Source organism: Emydura macquarii, unplaced genomic scaffold (assembly GCF_026122565.2).
Source record: "Emydura macquarii macquarii isolate MOO-44397 ecotype Brisbane River unplaced genomic scaffold, CSIRO-AGI_Emac_v2 contig_1045, whole genome shotgun sequence".
In the NCBI taxonomy this organism is placed as follows: Eukaryota; Metazoa; Chordata; order Testudines; family Chelidae; genus Emydura; species Emydura macquarii.
The window spans coordinates 14,329,809-14,352,423 of NW_027131182.1; the positions used below are offsets into that span (position 1 = coordinate 14,329,809).

The window sequence follows — 22,615 nt, forward strand, 5'->3', positions numbered from 1 at the left end:
GATTTTGAGAGAGAGAAAGGGCCAACAAATTGGCCATTTTGCACATACATTACTACGGCTAGCTACACACTTGTAGCGAGAAGCTTAAGCATGTAAGACTGATTACATCCCCTAGATTTACCTAGGTTAGTATGAAAGGCAAATACTACTCCATTAGTGAACAGAAAGACTATACTATGAACTGAGGGACAAAACCTCTTTTACATGAACTCACCCTATAATTCGAGAGAAGTACATGCAGATGCCATTGTGTTTTCCTGAAAACACTATCTCTGGGCCCATCATACTACTCATGGATGCGCCAGCCTGAGACATTGAACTTCCTGCAGCAAACATTGGGGTTGACATACTAGGAGGTTGCAAACCTAGGACAGGGACACAAACACATTATATATTTATATAAAAAGTAGTTGGATTAATCTTGTTGAGAAAATAACAAACAAACAAAAAAAAAGAAAGAAAAAAAAAAAAAGAAAATACCTTGTGCTGGTGTTGTCAAAAAACTTGGATTAGGATAGGGACTGCCAATAGGCATAGGAGAACCTAAGGTAAAAGAAAGCAATATATAAATTTATTGCATCAAAACAACAACAAAAAACACAATATGAAAAGAATGTTGAGGTTGCCAAGTCAAGCATTCAAAAGTTAGGAAACACAAGAAATAAGGTGACCTATGTAACCATATTTGGCCCCCTTGTACATACCCATTACCATAAAGTTTTCAATTACATGATCACAAACTATTTTTGCACAGGGCCCCTGCCTCGTTTGGTGCACAGAATGGTCTATGCTCACTGAAGGGTAGCTATTCAATATTACTTTTTATCCTAATAATTTAGTGTGGTCCCATGCTTTATTGACTGCACACCATCCAAACCCTGCAACAAATACAGAATTATTATTTCCTCATGAGCTTTCCTATGGTGTTCTCATTGCTATAAAAGTTATTGAATTTCTCTTCACAACACTCCTGGGAGGTAAAATGGTATCATCCTCATTTTACACATGTGAACGGAGGCACAGAGATTAAAATCAAAATTGTCAAGAGTGTCAACTATTTTCAGGTGTCCAATTTACAAAGCTTAGGGTCTGACCTTTTCAGGATACGTAAACCTTATATAGTATTTTGTACATTCAGATTGGAGCTTTCATTGACCCAGTTGCAGCTGTGAATATTCAGCACTTCTCCAAAACAGAAGCCTAGTGCTTCAAGCTGAATATCCAGAAAATGAGGAATAATGACCACCTGTGAAACTTGGTTTACATTCCTTACCCACCAACACAAAGAACATATCTCTGGCAGGGGTACAATTCAGTTCTCCAGGATGACATTCAACTGTCTTAACCACGAGACCATCCTTTCCTGCCTCATCCCCTACACGCCTCCCAACTTCTGCAACAAATGAGGCAGGGTTCCTACAGATAATAGCCTCCTTCACTACACAACCCTGATTCATTCCCAAAGCAGGTTCATCCTGTGCACTGAATGAGGCATGATGCTGCAGAGAAAACACTAAGTGATCATTTAATTAAAGATTGTGTCATAAGGCATACCCATAAGGGGCCAAATTAAGGTTGTTCTGGCTTTAATTAAGGTGCTTGACTTTTAACCTTAACATTCTTTTAATTTTTTAAGTGTAATTTCCTAAATGTTTTAAGCAACGAAGAATGGAGGAAAAAAACCACAATTCCATCCCATGGAACCATATTGCCCCTTCTTATCCAGGTCATCAGAAGGGTTGGGACTTTTAGATATGCATCACAGTTCTCTACCACTTAAGCTAATAGAGTAACTCATAGCAGAAGATGGCTGTTATCTTCTGTGTTGATCTGTCATTAGAAGGGAATGGAGACACACGCTTTGCCAGGTTTCATAGGTGTATGCAAGACAGCAAAGGAATGTTGAGAATTCAGAATGGTTTCAATTACAAGTTCTGAAGGGGAGTTCATCTGATGATTACAAACCCTTTGTCCCCCTTTTCCCCAGCCTCTCCCTCACCCCTTCGGCTCCTATCTTCCACTCACAGCTTCTGTCCCCTCCCTTGCTGTTATCCTCCTTGGGTCCTGTCCATCCACGTCTTTTCCTATTCCTGCCCCTGCCCTGCTCCTATTCCACACCTCATCTCCTGCCCATAATCCCCTACACTCAGCTCCTCTCCTGCACCACAGCTCCAGCCCTACCTGCTACTTCTCAGCTTCTATCTTCCCATACTCCATTGCTCCTCTCTCTCTTCCCCTCCGTCCCCCTCTACTTCTGCCCCTTTCTCTCAACTACGGCTCCTAACCTGCCCCCCGCAACATCTATCACCCCTTCCTGTTCCTCATCCCTCTGCATTCAAGTCTGGTTGCCTCCTCCTCCTCTGCATAGCCTAGACACCAGCAGGGAAGCACTGAAAGCACAGGAAAGAGTCTCCCTCTCTCAGTTTTGGTGCACAGCACCACAGCGAGCCTCTGGCACCAAGGGAGAGCAACTGCAGGAAAATTCCTGCTCAGCCCTGGGCTAGCACACATGCTATTGCTCTGTGGGGACAGCATATGAGCAGTCCAATCACAGTTAGGAACTGTGAGGAGACGCAGCATACTTAGTGCAGATGGACTCAGAATTTAGCTGCCAAACTAACCAGTCTCTGCTGACCATTTGTGAACCAAGATTTTTCAAATGCTCATAACTTAACCAAATTTGGGCACATTTTTACATGTATGGAAAAAAAGCACATCCCGAACAGCAGGGCAACCCCCTTCCAAATTCCAAGTCCATGCTCCAAAGCATGGAGGCACTAAAACATAAAACAATTTTGTCGAAAAGCTCATTTGTTTTTTAAAACATAGACAACATTTTTGCTACTTATTCTTGGAAATGGCTGAAATGTTTTAGCTGAATCTTCCAACAAAAAAAACCTGCTTTAGGCAGACATCTGGTATGGAAAATTTCAGCTCAAACAGTTAAAAGTTTGGCAAAATTATAAAAAATTAAAAACAGAATCATAATGGAAAGTGTCAGACAACTTTAATTATAGACAGGGCTACCTGTGCTATCTATAATGTAGGGACTTAAATAACCTCTTTATGTTAGAGTTCCCTGTGAGCTCTGGTTTCGGCTGAGGGACTGCAAAGCTGAACAGTTACATCCCAAACCCAGACAATCAAACAAACAGATCTTCTTTGGGCACTGTATAAATTCTAAAGCACTAAAATTTATTTTAAAAAATAATCAATCATCTGTTTCTACACAGCCAAACTCTTCTCCCCCAGTATAAACAGAAATTAAATATTTTGTTTCTATCACAGGTTGCTTGGAGAAACTGATTCCACAGCACAAGCTTTATATTAGGCAAAATCATAAAGCTTGGAAAGTAGCTAACTGAGCATTTAAAATGGCCGAATTTTGTAGTGTTTTAAACCACTGTTAAGAGTACTAAAGGAAAGGGCTACTCATTGTTGTAGGTCTCATCCCAATCCAATGCACACTTTCCCAAATACTTCTTTTCAGTTAGACCTGGGGCTGAAAATGGAACCTGTTATCTCCCACTTTATTCTATACACTCAATGAAATTCTTTCCCATAGCAATATCAGAACCTTTTAGTCGTACTACTTTATTCTATGAAAAATCAAAACCATGTGTCAGATCAGGCTAGAGGACATTGTAAGTTAACTCAATCATCCTTGACCACTAGAGAACTAGGTTCAAATTCTAACTTAGGTCAAAAAGTGAAATTTAGCTTAGTGGTTTAATCAGAGTTCCTTGTTAATCGCAATTAATCATGACAGACCTCATATGTAGAGATTAGCTATGATTGGAATAAAAGGGGCATTTGCAAATTAGATTAGCATCTATTTATAGATGTTTGCATAAAATCTGCCCACCTCATAGCTGGAGCTGAATAACAGAGAGACACCTTCACTCTAATTAGCGTTAAATTAAAAGTTCAAAGGAGGTTGGGGGAGGGCAAGTAACAGGATTAGTTCTCTTGTGGCACAGAAGACTAAACAAGAACTGTGTGTTGGGACATGAGCTTGGAAAGGGGAAAACAGCTACAAAAATCCTAACAATTAACTTATTTTCCCTCTCATTTCTTCCATCACCAACAAATGGGTAGACCTCCAGTGCCTGTGGAGGTGTGAGACGATATGCTGCAATATATCATATGATAAGTGACTAATTCTTTCACTATAAAGCATTAGTGTTAATAAATTGCTTTCTGGCTGCCAACGTGATTTTTCGCACAGGCGGTCTGTATTTCCTTTATAAACATGACAGGATCTCTAGAAGACCTGGACATATTTTAGAATTACATCAGTGAGCCACAAAATCCAAAATAATCCAAAGAAAAAGTAATGTAAAAAGTCAACCCTGATAATCAGCAGGTTTACCCTGAAACTGAGGCAGTGAATGGAAAGAAGGAAAATATGTCATATAAATAAGAAAGTGTAAAGATACAAGAAATTGTGAAAATGCAACAAAATTTAGAAGAAAAATCACTGTAATGTTTGCTACTCACTAGCAGGAACAGGAGAACCCAAAATTGGTCCTACGTTGCTTGGCGGTGGCAAAGCTGATGGAAATCGCATCTGTGCTTCTCCGCCATACCTAAGGTATGCCAAAAAAGACTATCACATATATAGGTCATCTGATTTTCAGGCCTTATTTTGTTAAATGTGGGTTAAACAAACAGGAAATAATGCAATTTTTCATTTCTTGGGTTAAAAATACTAACCTAAAATTTTCAGAAAAATGTACATGTGACTGCATGCCTGATTTGTGCAAGCAAATTTGGAGACTGAATAATTACAAATTAGATGAGCAGCAGGTCATTAGCATATGCAATTACAGACAAATTAGATGTTCAACTCCACACGCTTTTTTCTGAACAATTATGCCATTTTTATTCGTTGATTTTTTGTGGAGTATGAGAGTTATATGCAGAAGTTACAACTTCTTTAAAAAAAAAAAAAGTTTTGTACACGCTTCTGACTAAAAAAAGGAGAGTCCTGTAGCACCTTAAAGACTAACAAATTTCTGCAGGCATAAGCTTTCATGGGCTGCAACCCACAGCATCTGACGAAGTGGGTTGCAGCCCACGAAAGCTTATGCCCACAGAAATTTGTTAGTCTTCAAGGTGCTACAGGACTTTCATTGTTTTTGCTGTATACAGACTAACACAGCTACACCTCTGGAACTTTTCACTTCTAACTAAGCAGACATGCATGTTCCACATTACTTTAAGAGTCTACACTAATTTTAAAATATTTTATATAGAACTCAAAAAGTTTCTGTCTACTGTAAAAGCAGCAAGAGCATTTATTTGTGGCTATAGTAGCATTAGAATTTAAACTCTTAAATTCAAGGCACAATCTACAAACAAATTAATTGAAACTTACCTAAAAAATGCTCGAGTAGCCCACGCAGACACTTCTCTATCACAAGCAGCAGTAGAGCAGGCAAGGATAAGGCAAGTGGCACAGGCCTGGTCTTCCTGTAGGAAATCATGCTTTTTATCAGATTAACAACAATTTAGACCCTGGTATTAATTGACAATTTAGATCATGGTGTTAAAAAGTTTGAAGGAGTTATATTGACCCCTCACAAAACATTCAAGACTCATTTCAGTTCAACATTGAGAAGACTAAGGGCTGGTCTATGCTACACGGTTAGGTTGGCTTAACTACATCTCTCAGGGCTGTGAAAAACGTCACGCCCTATGCGATGTAGTTTAAGCTGAACTAGGAAGAATTCCTCTGTCAACCTAGCTACCATTCCTTGGAGGGGTGGATTTACTACAGTGACAGAAGTACCTCTTCTATCACTGTAGTAAGTGTCTACATTATAGCTCTACAACAGCACAGCTGTAGCTACACCGCCGTAGTGTTTCTAGTGTAGACAGAACCTGTTGTGGAGGTAAAGTGATCCATGAAAGCTCTCTATGCATGCGCTTGATTCTTGACAGGTTAAATAAGGTGGTGGTAGATTAAATATATGGAAACTGTTTTATAGGTAAGGTGAAAATGTATTATACTTGCCTGGAAATGTGAGTTTATTAAGTTACTGTTAAGAAGGATAAAATCTATATGATTTAAATGATTGTATTTGCTATTCGTGAATGTCAAGGATTAATAAGTCACTTAAAAAAACTTGTCTCACACCACTTCTCAAAGAAATAATAGCAGATATTGTGAGGTTTCATTACTACTATGCTGTGATATATAAATTAAGAAAAAACTACACTTATCAAATAAAATCATATTATGTAAAAAAGTTTCATTCTAGCTTGCTTGAAGTCACATTTAGTTGAAAAGGTAGATGGATTATAAGTACTTGCAGCCACTGAAGAATATAAAAAACTTTTCTGAAAAGCTAAATTTCTAAGACTGTGACACTGTTTATCCGAAGATTAATAATTTTTCTAATCAGAGAACTGCATTCCCAATTCTTGTCAGAATTCTGTATTTGTCATGAAACAGACAGTTTTAAGGAAAACAACATTACACTTAATGAGAACTAACATTCTTGAAGCCAAAGAATGGCCACGTTTACAATACAAACTAATCCAGGTATATGACTACAGTGAGAGCTTGACTAATGGAGAGTTAGTGTATGACAAGCTAGACTGTAAAATCCAGAGCACTCTAGCCTGCTGCACACTGACTGGCCATGTGAATCCTGTCAAACCGCACCATGGAATCTTTAGTGCATGATATCAGGGTTCAAGCGGCTAGTCATCGAGTGGCAGGCTTCAGTGCTGTAGATTTACAACCCAGCTTGCAGCATACTAGCTTTCCATATAGACGAGCTTTAAGTCTATTAAGAGGACTTTTTTCCTATGGCAAGTTAAAGATTCCCACCTGATGTAACTTGAAAAACCTTTCAATCTCCTCTCCATCACCACCTACATTGCAAACTAGAAGATGTCGCAACTGATCTACAGGTCTGAGTTTATGAAACATAAGGCTCCCCTAAAAGAAAGGAAAATAAAGCAAAACAAAGTCTGAAATAATGAGTTCCATATTTTTTGATTGGCAAACAAAAATGCAATATACTCATCTAACACACTGAGGGCTTGTCTCTCTTCAATGTTAGCTCAGGGTATAGAGAGTGTTGTCCCAACCCAACTCCTGTGCACACAAAAATCTCTAGCTCAAGTTAAATAGTATTTTAAACTTGAAATAGTTGGCCCATCGGGGGTAAGGGCTGAAGCTCTAGTACTCTTCAAGTTAGTAATGAAGTGAGGATGCAGATACATGCTTGAGTTAGCACAACTCATTACTCTGCTCATCCAATCACTCTGTGTGATTCAAGTATTGTTTCACAGTGTGGCACTCTAACTTGAGCTAGGCTTATGCTAGTGGAGAAACTCAAGCTAACTGTTGCAATGAAGACAAGCCCTGAGTTACAATAACCAGGCTCCGAATAACCTGCAGCATTTCTATGCCGCTTTCATAGCACATATCTGTACATTCTGTGGTGGATCTTGTGGTGTGATGTAACCAGCCTCACAGCAATAAGCTGTAACAGCCTTATGATTACAAAACTACAACAGGACTGCAGCAAGCTGGCAACTAATTTTAGTATATTTCCTAGTTACTAAGTTATCAGCAGGTTGAATTATAGCAAAATTTCCCTCCTGATTGTGAAGAGCCATTACATTTTAATACTAATTAAACTCAGTTATTTTTAAATGTAAGCCTTTTAAATAAAAAATACTGAAGTTCTTGTCCATCATTGATTTCTTTTGTGGGCAGAGAAATGTGGAATTCTTTGTTCAAAATTCCACTGACAACAATGAATTCTTGCTCCTAGTTCAAACCTTAGGATTCACAGTTATCTCAGTAACCAGTGTTTGTTCCGATTTTACGTATCTGAGGGCATATCTATACTCAGAGCTGGGGGAGTGATTCTGAGCTCAAGTAAACATATTAAAGTTAGCTCTCATCAAGATGGAGTGTTAAAAACATTAGTGTAGCCACAGAAGCAGGGGTAGCAGCAGTATGGGCTAGTTGCACCATGTACAAACCCACCCAGAGCCCCTTGGGATGGCTAGCCCATGCTACCGCAGCTGCAGTGCTGTCTGTAGTGTGTTCTGTGTCTACTCAAGTTAGGAATCACACTCCTATGTAGACATACTCTAAGAATATTTTGAACTATCAGCCACTAGCTGATATAAATCCATGTAACTCCCCTGAAATCTATGGAGACACATCAATTTATGTCAGAATTGAATCTGGTCCTATAATCTTGAGTTGGTTTATAGAATTTACAAACGGCTCTGTAACCCTTTTTCTCCTCCCCTCCTCAAAGGTATTCTCTGCAAACTCCACACACGAGTAGCCCTTTGAGGCACTGGGTCAGTCATTAAGCTTTACATTTCCGCTTCTCCCCTCTCCCAATTTCTAAACAACAGGAAAAAAAAAATCTAACACACACCTGGGCTGAGAGCAGAACAAATTTCTTTGGTGGCAGCATGTGTTGTTGTACAACAACAGGAGAATCAGTTATTGGAATAAGGTCTTTATTCAGTGGTGTTATCACCTTTGGAACTTTCAACTCATCTATGGCAGAAAGAGCCCAGGAATGTCCATCAACATGTGTGGTCATCTGAATAAAAGATGAATATTATCAAACGTATGATACAAGATGCATGTTTTGTACACCTATGGTGATATCTAAATAACCCGTATTTAATATTACACAGGGTAGAAACCGAAGTATTCTCAAGACAACGAGCCTCTAAGAAAATAAGCCATTAAATACAGAAACATGCACATGTACCACTACCAGATTAAAAACCCATCAAACTACTTCCAGCTATAAACTGAAAGCTCTTTGGGACAGTTCATTATTTGTATGTACAACTAGCATAATGAGGCCCTACGTTGCTACTAACAATACAAATAATAAAACCAAGCTGCAAACTGTACAAAACTCCAAATGCATAAAAACTGTTATAATTTAAAAAAATACCCAAAGCTGCAACTGAGACATGAGACTTTTAAAAAAACTTCCAGTGACAGACTGGCAAGAGTGGTATATATATAATTCAAGCCAAGGCACTTGGTAGGAAGGACGTAGCTTAAGGCTACCTACCACCTGCTTGGTTTTAGCCCACAGTCCTAGATCCAGTTTCTAACCTTCTAGTCTCCAAGCTGTTCAGTATGTGTGTTGTTTTGTTATTGAAAGGATTCCTCCAATAACTGGGGAATCCTGTGAAGCTGCTCCTACACCCAGTCAGATCATCAGTCCTCTCCCAGCTCTACCCCTTTACTTCAGGCACAGATGGAGAGGCCCTTTGGAAGGGCCAAACAGCAACAGCCCACAGAGGACCTATCTAAATATTATTTATTTTCTCTCACACAAGTATTACTGGGAAGAAACAGAAGCCAGAAGGGAGGAAACTGATGGGAGAGTCAGGCAATGACAAAAAAGGGTTGCAGCTCTGTATGGCACAGTCAGCCCCTTCCTCCAAACACTGCCAAACTGCCTTAACAAAAAGGGAGGAAGGGATATCAGTACCTGATGTTTCTAATGTAAAACTACAAGTAGACTTTTTTTTTTTTTTTTGGGGGGGGGGGGAGGAGGAGGTAGGGGATGAGTTGTAAAACTAGCCATTAAATTTATCCAAACCTGACTTTACATAGGACTTTTAAACTAGCCCTGCCTCTTCCTACTTAACTATCCTGCCTTTTTAGTGTAGGCCCTAACCCCACCCTAATTCCCCTAAAAGCTCACTTGTCCACTTCTCCAACAACAATCTTCATGCCTTCTTCCATGTGCATTGTATGCATAGAATGCCCTAACTGAATTGATTCATCAGACAACTATTCTCTTCTCCTTCAAATTTCTGCTAAAGACCCACTCTTCCCTTGTGACACCTACAAGTAATGGGCCAAATAATGGAATGATTGAGGGAAGTCTGGAAGAATTGATGTACTTGTTTAATTAAAACAAAAATAATGTAATATCTCCCCCGCCCTTCAAATGTTGATCCTCTTAGATTATAAGCACTTTGTGTGGCAGGACTGTGTCTTGCTGTGTTTATGGAAAGTTCCTATAACATTGCAGGCACCACCAGAACAAAAACAGTAGAAAATTTCCAAGGATTTCTAATTGCCGAAGTGTTTCATTCAATCCTACTTTGCCTCAAACTGATGCAATACTTCCAGCTGGGAAGTATTGAAGTGGCAGTTCCCATTGAAAGACACCAGCTCCTTTCACCAAACAGAGATACTTAGTGTGGGACAGGTACTACAAAAAACTATACTGAATTTAAAAAAAAATACACTGTTAAGTAGCTTAATAAATACTTACCAAATAACTAGTCACAGCAGTTTTGGTGTAAGTTACCTATTCTATATAGGAACTTTAAAAGTTATTCATGAAGCCTATGATATTCAAATAATATTCTGCATGCCTCCTAAAAAAATATTATTTAACAATATTAAAGAGCTTCCTACCTGTGTTTCCATCATTGGCTTTTGGAAAGGGAAAGAATCATGATTGATACACCACAAGATATCATTATCCTCATTTTCAGAGGCAGCCATCAGCAGGACACCTGACAAAACAGTAAAATTAAGACTCCTTAGTGGAAGCAAAAACTTCTATCAGGCCCACTGTTGCTAAACCTAGATTTAAATTCAATACAAGTCCACTCTACAAATTCTTAAATTAATTTTACAAGCAGATCAACATGTAACCGTTGAGTTTATAAACTTAAGTATCTAAGGGGTTTTAGTGCAGATCTATATTTAATTGAACTGCTCTTTTGGTTCAGGATGCTGTATTTGAATAGTTTTCTGGATTCCTTTTGCAATATATTCTGACATGCACTATATATGCACAGAGTGTATTCTAATATGTTTTATACATGCGCACAAACAAGGTTAAAATTAAGACAGAAAATGATTTAACATTTTTCACTGATTTTTATGAAAGATGATGAAATGTTTAAATATACCCTGAAAGTAAAATATATCTGTTGTTTTAATAATAAATTCAATGCTATGAAAATTGTAAATAGCTCTTTCCTAAAGTAGATTCATCATTCTATGATTAGCGCAGTGTCAAAAATGCAAATTGCTGTATTCAAAGTGGGAGTGTTACAGGGTAGACTAGACCCAAAGGCCCCTGTTACAGGCCCCAGGGTCTTACCACACTAATCCCTGGAGAGGAGCAGAGAAGTCCCCCAAGCAGGCTAGAGTGGCTGCAGGGTATGCAGCCAATCAGGGGCCAGGAGGACCCTATAAAAAGGAGCTGCAGTGCTAGGGACCATTAAGGAGTTGAAGGAGTGTGACTGACTGAGCAACCAGAAGGACCTCGAACAGGCAATACGGGCAGAAGCTAGTGAGAGCAAGGAGCTCTGGGCCGATTGCTGGACTGCACAGAGACAAGGCCCTGAGGTAAAGGTGAAGACAGTGCGAGGTCATGGGGAAGTGGCCCAGGGAATTTGAGCATCAGAATAGCTTAAAAAAGGGACATGGCTGACAGCTGCTACTTAGAGGGTCCCTGGGCTGGGACCCAGAGTAGAGGGTGGGCCCAGGTCCCCTGCACCAGCCACTGGGGAAGTGGCCTGGATCTTGATGTACCCCAGAAGGGGAACTGAATTAGTTTAGAGGCCAGGCCAGAGAGCAGAGACCAGAAAGGCCATTGCAGGCAAAGAGGGTTCGGGGAGGGAGCCCTGATGACATGGCCTCATATCAGGACTGGGACTATTCAGGGACAGAGCCCACAGAGGGCTGAAGGACATTTGGACAGTGTACCCTGGAAGAGGTTTATTTATCCACATACAGACCGTGTGGTTCGGCCAGAGGACTGAGCTGACGAAGACCCACCCCAATCAGAGAAAGAAAGTGCAGGAACATGCACTTGGAGTAGGGGACATTCATGAGAGGTGAGTGCACCTTGTTACAGGGGGACAAAATATTTTTCTAGCTATCTAGGAGAAAGTTCAGTGCTAAAATAATACACAGAATCTGATGCATTTGGAATAGGTTTACAACACCAAATGCCCTACTAACAACGTTCTGGGAATCCAGGAGCCACATCTAGTTTGTGCACGCACGCGTGTACACACACACACACACACACACACACACACACACACACACACACACACACACACACACACACACACACACACACACACACACACACACACACACACACACACACACACACACAGAGTAATATGTGCTTGCAGTTGTATCTTCCATGACAGAGTAATAACAATTGTTTATCAGGGTTCACCAGCAATAAAAGCTTACAGTGGATCAGTTATGTCTTCACCCTGCACTCCAGAGGGTGATTGGGTCATACCAGAATTATGCATGTTGCTTTTGGCCCTTAAGTTACATGCTGTGCTGCACAGGCTTAAACAGAAAAAGGTTAACTAAAAATATTAAAGAAAAAAATTAAAATAATTTTACTGAAGACAGGTTGGATACTGCTATGATCTGGACCAAACAGATTTGCCACTGCCTTGCTGCTTGCCTTTGCAAACATCTATCCTCCAATCAGTAAAATGAACATTTCCATCTACCTCACAAGAGACCTATAAGGATTAGTTAATATTTATATAGTGTCCTGAACATATAAAGCATAATGTACATCTTCATTAATTATTATTTTTATTTATTGGTAACAGTGCATTAAGGACTATTTAATGTAGATATTTAGAAATGGTTCATAGCGTGACAAAGTCAGACCCGACAGCTGCCAGAGAGTGGTGGAAGGTAGATACATCAGCCCTAGAATGGTAAAGGCCCTTTTCCCTATAAGCTGAAAAGAGGTTACCTCAGGCTAACTAGAGACACCAGAGTCCAATTAAGGGCTGTCTGTGACCTTTAAAAACCCCTCCTCTGGTAAGACAGAGGGAGGAGAAATCAGAGACTAGTGGCAGCAAGGAAAAAAGGCTGCCCTCCTCTTTGTACAGGATCAACCAAGCCAACTTCTGTTTGGGAAAGGACTGGCACCCAGAAGCCAGCATAATAAGGCAACATTCCAGAGAGGGGACAGGAAAAGGTACTGCCTCTTTGTGTTATGAGTTTGTTTCTTTTATTTGGCTGAAGAGTACTACTGGGGCCTACCTTGCAGCTCACTTTGTAAACATCGAAAAATAAACCAGAGTGTGGGCAGAAACCTTCTGGAGGAAAAGTGATTTACTCCAGGGCCCCCCCACCACCACCGGGAGAAACGCTGAGGCTGACAAGTGGAGGTGCCTTGCCACATTATAACTAATTCAGGGCTAGTAGCCAACAGTCCTTCCTTTGATATAATGTATGTCACTCAGAGGTGTGAAAAAGTCCCCCCCACCCCAGCAACGCAAGTTATAGCAACCTAAGCACCCATGTGGACAGCAATAGCTACTGCCCCTTAGGGAGATGGTGTAATTATGAATAGAGCATCTGCACTAGCAGCACAGTTGCATCAGTACAGCTGCATATTTAATTTGATACTAAAGCCTCAAAGATCTATATTTTAATTAAAAAAACAAAGGGAACAACAAACACCAAAGGGTAACATTTGAAGAATTGCAATGTAGTTTGGTCATATAGTGCCCAGGGTCTTTAAAGTGCTTAGCTGCATATCTCCTTTACACGTCTCTGAAAATTTCCCTTGAAGACAACTGAATGGCAGGAGAGGCCAGTGACATCAGAGGGTTTTTTTTCCAGTTCTAGGTCACAGGTTTGAATTTGGTCTAGGTCCTTAGTGACCAAAAACTGAAGCCATCTGAAAGCTATTTGGCACCCTAGATGAAATCAATGAGTAAATCAGCCAATATCACTAACACAACTGGCACACACATTGGCAAACTAAGCAAAGAGGCCAAGGACTTAATGAGCATAGAGCCTAATTATCACTTTGTCCCCCATAGAGCATCTTTCAAGGACAAACTTGAGGTATAGTGGAAGAATAGTGTACTATGCCACTGCCTGTGTTAAACTTGTTCTGTAGATCGATAGATGACAAACGGATAGAACTGTTGGTTCTAATATTGTCAAACTGGTACCTTTCACGAACACTAAGGTTTTATGAAAAGTATGAAACCCTCCCAAAAAATCCCAACAAAAACACCACACTAACAAAAAAGTAATTCTTAATTCTTGGCATTTCCTTTGCCAAGTTTCCTACTCTAAAAAGCAATCATGGTGGTGCTACTTGTTATAAAAAAGTCTTAAAGAACAGATCTTTTAATTTAAGCTGTACTCCAAAGCTTACCTTTGCTATAAAGAGCTCTGTGCACCTTTGATGGCTTCTCTACATTAGAAGAAGCAGAAAATCCTGGAGGCAAGCGGATGTGAACCAATGTTAACATGGAGGGTCGAACCATTGGATGCTTAAATGGGGATGTACTAAAATACATTCGTACACCTAGGACAAAGGAGATCACTCTTAGGCAATGGTGTAAATATGATAACTGGCTAACTGTTTCAGCACATTTGATGCAAGGTTTAATTCAGAAGCTTGTAAGAAATTCTGTACAATTACTATTAGATTTCGTTTCTATCTAAACCAAATGATCTTTCTATCCAAACCAAATGATTCTAATCCTTGGGTACATCTACACTGATGACAGCAAAGTCGCCACCGTCAGATCGACCTATCTCGATCGATTGAGCAGTCAGTGAAGACCCACCCAATCGATCCAGAAGTCGACGCAGTTAAACCACCCCTTCAAGTGGCGCAGCGCTGTGTCAATGAGAATGCAGTTCCCGTTGGCACAGTGCAGTGAAGACTCCGTGCAGAAGGGAAGCACAGCAATCGACGGGAGTTATGCAAGCTAATCGCCAAATTGCCGGGTAAGTGTAGACCAGAGCCTGCTCTGCCACTAGTTTTCTGTGTAACTTTTGGCAAGTCACTCTCCCCCTATTTCCTCAACCGTAAAACATGATAAATAATTATATGGTAGGATCAAGTATTTATCAGATGTCTGAAGTGCTTTAAACGTTTAAAACAATACACAAGAGATAGCTAACGTTATTATAACTGTCACTATATAAATGTTCTAGAATGCAGGAGGGGATCGGCAACTTTGCAAACCAAAATGTTTGTCAATTTTCCAAACCTATGCAGATCCTATTTACCAATAAGGGAAAGAGATAATTTAATACTGATTTCTTACCAGCATGTGTGACTGCCAGTAACTGGCAATCTATGGATTCTGTATTTTCAATTACTGCTATTTGAACAATAGGCTTAAAAACAGAACGATCTATAGTCCTAAAAGAATAGAAAAGAGTTTATGTAACTCACATCATGCAATAAACAAATCAGAGAATAAACAGCACTCTTCAAAAGTTTGGTAAAATATAAAAAAATGAAACAGATCATCCAACAGGAAGTATTTCATATCAGACTCTTCATATTACCTAGCAATGTTTCCAGCAGCAGAAACAACAGCATTCTGAGAAACAGAAGCAACTCTGGTCATTCCTTGACCATCCTGACCCAAATCATAAACCTGTAATTTAATAACAGTTTAATAGTTTCACAATTAAATTAATGCACACAACTTTATCCCACCATGCAGTGAATCAGATTTCTCTCAATTCTTCTGTGGCCTCAAGCTTCGATACACCAGAGGACTGAGGCAGTAGTCCTTCCCAGTCTTTAATAGAAAGGATCATGATTACAATATAAAAGTTTGAGTGCATGTATTGCTAGAGGGAAATAAATGCAGGAAAAAAATCCCGAGGGAAATCCTTCACATCCTGACTGGCATATAGAAATTACTAATGTATAAACATAGTTTTTCAGATGGGGAGGGTAAAAATTATTTATGCATAAGAAACTCCAAATAGAACATCAAAAGTAATCGCATACCTGTATCACTCCTTTTTCTGAGCGGGAATATAGGATGTTTCGAGAGTTGTCAATGGCAATTTGAACTATGGGATCTGCAAAAGAAAAAAAAGCATGTGAAAATCAAAATTGGATTTGGTGTGAACTAATTGATACAGACTAAGTAAAACTGATAATATTGAAACTTTACAAGGATAGATTTGCCTGTAGTTTGACTGAATCACTTATTAGAATGTACTCATACAGCAGGGGTAGTCAGACACATACAATGCTGTGAAATATACCCAAGGCCTATTGCTTATATGTTTAGTGCATTAAATGGAAAAAAAAACAACCCACTGTATAACCTAAAAATAACTTCCAAGAAAGATGTAATAAATTACATCTGAGACTTTGAAAAAGTATTTAGATAAAATGTCAAAGAGATGCAAATATTAGCATTAAAACACTTTCAGACAACAGGGTTTTTTATGTGTTTTGTCAAATAAAATTTGTAGGCATATATATTCAAAACTTTTCAGCCTTTGGTGATTTATTTTAACAAGTATCAGAGTTTGAAAGAAAATAATAATACACTTCATCTTTTATGAATCAAGTCTAATAACACGTACACCACCACCTATGGGTATCAAGCAAGTCTCAATTACTGTGAAACTGTTAAAACTGTACTATCACTAGCAAACATTTTTATACAATACAAATGTAAAATAAAATATGCATGAATAGTGTATAATTATACTACTCGCCATCACTGGGAAAAGTGACAGGTCCTCTGCTGCACAAGGGCCTTGAATTTTGGAGTGGGTTCAGTCAAGGCAAGATGAAGGCAATTGCACAGATGATTATCAGTTGGAACAGAGCGATTACACGATTTAATGTTGTTCATTGTTGAGAATGCTGACTTACACATGTATGTAGAGCCAAACATAGTAAAAATGTTAAATGCCACCTTCCTCAAGTGTGGAGATGTGGAGTCCAGCACAAGGGTTGTCCAGAAAGTTTCAGATATAGTTTGTGTGTTGCACCTTAAGCACTTCATCTGCTTGTAACTCAGTAAACTCCAGCTGTAGTTTTGCTTTTTCAACATCTGGAAAGGATGTTTTTGCTTGATCACACCGAGTGCCATTTGCTTGTACCATGAATGGGTTCGTAACAAACAGGAAGATGTCTAACATTTTCAAATTCTTGGAATCTCTGCTGGAAGTTTTTTTGAAGAAGTCTGTTTTGAGATGATGCCATCTGATTCATGTCTGCAGTGTTCTGGAAGCTTAGCAGCGTTGGGAAATGCAGCAGCTCCCCAGTTTCCAAATCCCTTTTGAAGAGACTCAGTTTGTTTCGAAATGAAGTGACACTGCTGTGGAGATCCATTACATTCTGATTTTGTCCCTGTACCTTTAAGTTAAAATAATGTAAGTGGCCCGTTAAATCAACAAGGAAGGCCAGGATGCTCATGCTTGCCGCATCCCTCAAAAACACGTGTAGCTCTTTTGCCTTTTTCCCTGTAATGTTACGTAACTATTCTTCCACATGAACTCTAATTTCTTCCTTAGTACTTGCCGTCTCCTCAGCCAGTGGATGTCATTATGAACCAATAGGTCATCGTAATCGGCAGACACTTCGGAAAGAAAGCTTTTGAACTGTCTGTGTTGCAGTGATGATTTGGACTGAAGGACATTGACACATTTAATCACCATGGACATTACATGAACATACTCATCGCTAAGCTTCGCACAAAGTGCGATTTGGTGGATTACAGTGATTACCTGTTCTGTTCTTTCCCCCTAAAATATCTCACATTGGCCACTGTCGGAAGACAGGATACTAGGCTAGATGGACCACTGGTCTGACCCATTATGGCTGTTCTGATAGGAAATCAAATTGGGGTTCAGATCTTGCAGACATTTCACAAGCTCTTGGAGAGTACCAATCATGGCAGGAATCATCTGTTGTAATTGACACAATCTGGGTCACATCAAAACCTTCATTAGACAAAACAGTTTGAACAGAATTAAACAAATCCTCACCTGTCATATGATTGTTATGTGATATAAGGGAAAACTCTTCCCCAAATTTCTTTCTCCCCATCAAAAAAACGGACACAATGCTAACTGCGCTGTGCCCGATATCACAGGATTCATCCACTGCCATGGAAAGTTTTTCAATTTTCAGTTTCTCATACAACTGCTTGAAAATGTCTTGTGCCATCATCTCAGCACTCCGAAAAGCTGTTGTGTCTGAGAGTAGCAACTGTCTGAAAGTGTCAACATCTTTCTTCTCTGCAAAAAGGGTTTCAGCTGTAGTAACCATACACTGCTTAATAATGTTCACATCTGCAAAAGGTTTCCTGTGTTTTTTGCCATTATCAACACACACCTCCATAAAGCTTCATTTGCCTTTTCCTGAGCACAAGTAGCCTTTGAAATAATATTTGTACTCTAAAAATATACATCCTTTAAAATGAAGCGATCTTGTTTGATCTTAAATGGGAGCCCACCAGATATTTGCGATCAAAATCCATGTGCTTCATTTCAGTGTTGTTTGATGTTCCCACTTTTAACAACAGTCCCTGCACAAATTAAACATACTGGTGACCCTTTGGATGTTGTAGCAAAATAAAACAAAGTGTCAGCCTGCTCTTCTTTAAAATGGTTTTCAATGTAAACTTTCCTTTTTTCTTTTTTTTTTTTGCTGCCATGTTTAAACACAGTGCTGTTAAATGTTGAAAGCACTGGAGGTGGGACTACCTTAGCTCACCTTTGCTCCTCTGGCTCTTCATCACCCACACACAGACCCAGGGAAGGGGTGCAGGGAGGGAGAGAAGAGGAAAAGGCACAAGAGCTCTCCCCTGGTCACTGGCATAGAGGGAAGGGAAGAGCAAAGCTGACGTAAGCCACTGAACTCTTTTGTCTTCTTCCTGTCTCCTGTAAGAATGACACTTGCTGAGGGGCAGGGGTAGAAAGCACTGCCTGCTTCCTGCAGCAGCCCTGTTTAGCAGCAAGGAAAAAGCAGCCAATCAGAGGAGGTTTCTCCATGACAGACAGGAAATATGCATGTCTCAGCAGCTTTGGTGGAATTGTGGACATTTTAATTGCAGGGTCTGTGAGACAGGGGTGCCATTTCATATTTTGATTGGAACAGTAAGTGGTGGTCCAAGAGCTACTTGGCTGTCAGCCCCAGGCAGCAGGGCTCCCATTGTCAGCCCTGTACATGGCCTAAATTCAGCTACATGGGAGTGGAGCGCCGGTAAATGTTTTCAAACCCACAGGAACCCTGCAAAGCCTCTGATGGCGCTGAAACCCCAAGTCCTGACACAATTCCAGGCGGGGCTGAAGCTGTGCTTGGACTCAGGGCTTCAGCCCTGCTAGGAGGTGCACCGGGAAGCTGGGAATGGGCATCAGGATGGATCACGCAATGATTAACTATTCTGTTTATTCCCTCTGAAGAACCTGGCATTGGGCACTGTCGGAAGATGCGATACTGGCTAGATGGACCATTAGTCTGACCCAGCATGGCCATTCTTATGATTTGGGGCTTTCAGTCTTAGTGCACCTCTAGCAGGGTTGAAGCCCTGAGTCCCATCATACTTCTCATGTTCTGCTGAAAAGCCTCTGGCGGTCCGGATTTAGACTGTAACTCGCTATTGACTACCCCATCATACAGAGTGCTCCAGTTAGAGCTGGACAGTCCATTTACAATGGGTTCCTGCCCAGGAACAGATTTAAAAGTGACATATACATATCTTACTGAAGTAGGACAATAGGACAGACTAGCACTGTCCAATCCATCACAAAACAAACATTTTAAATCTTTGTATAACAACATTTCAAGTAAAAGTTTTGCTATTCAGATTACAGTATTATCACTCCAGTATGTAAACTTACCAAACTTGTACCACAGATAGGGACTTTAGCCACTACGGTCAACATTTTCAGACTTCAGTACCTAAATCCATATTTAGGCATCTAAATAAATAACCTGATTTTCAGAATTGCCAACTACTTGCTACTCTCATTGTCTTTAACTCAATGCACCCAAGTGTGAAAATGTTGGCCTAAGGTTTTTTTTTTTTTTTTTAAATATCATTTTACAATAACTTATAAACATTTCAGTTATTGAGACTTTATCACCTACCATCCTCTGAGAATGTGAACTGCAGCAGTGAAGGAACAAGGAAAGAAAGGGAGCTCTTTGAATGATTGATCTTTCTACATCGTTGACTAAACCAGCCTGCCTCAGCCTACAATTAAAAACATATAAAGCATTAAAACTAGCTAGATAATCATGTGAATTCCTGCATGACGACGCAATACATTCAGTTTTCATGGACCCAATCTTAAAGGGACACTCTCCATTTGAAATGTAGATAATTAAAAAAAAATAAGTAAAAGTCGTTTCAGAAACTAAGAAGCCACTAAATCAGAAAGCCATTTTTTGTGGTTTTCTAAACACATTTTCTGTTTTTTGTTTTGTTTTTTATAATATCATACTTTCTCCTGCAATGTGTCAAGGAGCCATCCGAACAAAGGTAACCGATTGACTAATTGTTTCAGCCATCTATTATTTCTTAAAACTAAGACTGTAACTTCTTTGGGCAGAATTGATTTTTACAGGACCTATCACAATGGCCCCCTGACTTAGTTGGAGCCTCCAGGTGCTGACAAAATGTAAATTAATAAAAATAATCAGTATATTATTATGTTTATTATAATAAAAATAAACAGAATACCTAGAAAAGACTTAATACAACAGTGTTCCTTTGGAGGCAAAGGACTGGGCTAAAGTCTGCAGACTGATTCACTGAAGTAAAATTAAATTCATCACAGCAGATCAACCGTCATCCCAGCCAACTTCTGGGTTATCAGTCTCCAATGATCACAACAGCTACTCCTGTTAAGCTGGTTTTGAAGGTAGAGATAAGATGGTTGGGGACAGCAATGGCTGTAAAAGCTGTCAGAAAGGAAATCTCATGATGTATTTGTCCTTTGCTGAACAAACTTATTTTGCTCATTCCTCAAATAAATTAGCTTATCTAGACTATCATGATTGTAGGTTGATAGGGGCTCTTAATAGAGAAATGCTATCACTCAATAAATTAAGGCTGGTAACGGAATTGTGGAAATGAGGTGACAAGACTGACAAATTTTAAAATTCCCAAAGCCCCAACTCCATAACTAAAAACAAAAATACCTATGTATAAAGACTTTATTCACCTGGTAAGCTACTTCGTATAAACAGCCATCCTTTCCAGCCAAAAAGATACGCCCGTTTTCAGTGGAAGTTATGGTCAGAAGATAAGTATTATCAGTAGGGAGTGAATAAAGAGGATCTGGAAGCAGTTGCATTCCACTAGACATGCTGTCATTGAGGGCTCCAGAACCTTTAAATCAAGAAAAAAATAATCATATCTGTTGGGTTTGCTTGTTTAAATACTATGGTTCTATGATTAGGATTATTTCAGAAAATCGGGAAACACTATAGTGAGACTACAGCTTAGTGGACTAATATGTGATAAAATGATTACTCCGTCAAAAGTGAATTGCTAGAGTTTCTTTAAAAAAAAAATCATAGCAAGTTTTGTTTACATTTTTTGTCTCTCAGAAGCTTATCAGTACTGTACATTAAAATATTTTAAGACAATTATCTCAAAATCCTGACAAAGCTGAACAAAAAACTTCCTAGTTTGTCTACCAGAGACATCATAACAATTGAATGAAAAAATATTTTATTTTATCCCCGAGATATTCTTACTCCCTCATAATTTTCTCAAATCTCTCCTTTATTTTTTTTGCTTACACATTTCATGAGTATAAATATCTGGGCTCTAGTTTTCTATGGTTCTGAATCAAATGCCAACGAGTTCAGAGTTTGCCACTAAGGGTATCTCTGCATAGCATTTTGCACCAAGTGCCTCCCAGCCTAGGTTGACAGATCTGGGCTAGTGGGGTTCCCACTAGCGCTCTAAAAATAGCCATATAGACAGATCTTTGAAGTTGTGGCTCAGGCTTGAAGCCCATCCCTTGTCTTAGGCTTCAGAGCCTGAGCTCCAGCCCAAGCCAAAACATCAAAGTGCCGTCTATACAGCAATTTTTGGTGATCGTGTAAGCCCCACTAGCTTGAGTCTGTCTACTGGTCTAGAAGGCTTGCTTCCATTCGCTCCAAAATGCTGTGTAGATATACCCTAAGAAGCATTAAAAACTGATGTAGTTCACATACAGCTCCTCCCCCAACATAATATTTTATTACTGGGAAACAGTTAACAGTCAAAACATCTTCAAAAAGAACTAAAGGTTGGGTAACTAAGTAGGATACTTCTCTAAATTACCGAGCTCTTGCCGGTATAAAATACTGTATCCTATGTGAAAAGGATGCTACAAAGTTCTTTCTCCCTGGATGCAGAAAACCATATAAACTTAGGAAGGGGCTCCTGGCATGCAGCTTAATATTTTTTAAATTACTTGACTAGTAATAAATTAATGTTGTATGGCAGTTTACTCACAACTGAGAATATTATCCTAGAAATAATATAATGGAGGTGCAAGGGGCAAGAGAGAATTACCTGCTTGCAAATTAGCATAGCTGAGTCCTAGAATCACTATATCCACAGGAGTGGCCAGAACCAGAAGATATCGTACATGAGGCTGGAAAATACCTAACAAAAGAAGAAGAAAAGTTAGAACTGTGTTCAAGGCCAGCACACCAGATTCATACTAAGATCAACATTGTCCCTGCATGAAGGTTAGAAATGTACAATGGTCTAAGGGTTAGACGTACTGAAGATCTGAAAACCTGTGAAGCTCCACAATTAGAAAACTATATATCAC

At 39.5% G+C, this 22,615-nt stretch overlaps 1 protein-coding gene across 2 annotated transcripts in view; it reads right to left on the reverse strand.

The window, feature by feature from the left end:
- Window positions 1-22,615, reverse strand: part of NUP155 (nucleoporin 155) — a 55,100-nt gene that overhangs the window by 26,670 nt on the left and 5,815 nt on the right. The window contains exons 5-18 of one of the 2 annotated variants that reach the window (XM_067545546.1): window positions 22,351-22,443; window positions 21,005-21,171; window positions 19,926-20,031; window positions 15,816-15,889; window positions 15,362-15,453; window positions 15,115-15,212; window positions 14,211-14,363; window positions 10,448-10,548; window positions 8,421-8,591; window positions 6,842-6,952; window positions 5,381-5,475; window positions 4,501-4,589; window positions 481-543; window positions 215-365 (exon numbers count right to left, since the gene is read on the reverse strand). In XM_067545546.1, coding sequence (XP_067401647.1) covers window positions 215-365; window positions 481-543; window positions 4,501-4,589; window positions 5,381-5,475; window positions 6,842-6,952; window positions 8,421-8,591; window positions 10,448-10,548; window positions 14,211-14,363; window positions 15,115-15,212; window positions 15,362-15,453; window positions 15,816-15,889; window positions 19,926-20,031; window positions 21,005-21,171; window positions 22,351-22,443 — 1,564 coding nt within the window. Of the gene's footprint in view, window positions 1-214; window positions 366-480; window positions 544-4,500; window positions 4,590-5,380; window positions 5,476-6,841; window positions 6,953-8,420; window positions 8,592-10,447; window positions 10,549-14,210; window positions 14,364-15,114; window positions 15,213-15,361; window positions 15,454-15,815; window positions 15,890-19,925; window positions 20,032-21,004; window positions 21,172-22,350; window positions 22,444-22,615 lie in introns of those variants that run through there. The other variant, XM_067545547.1, reaches the window with a different exon arrangement.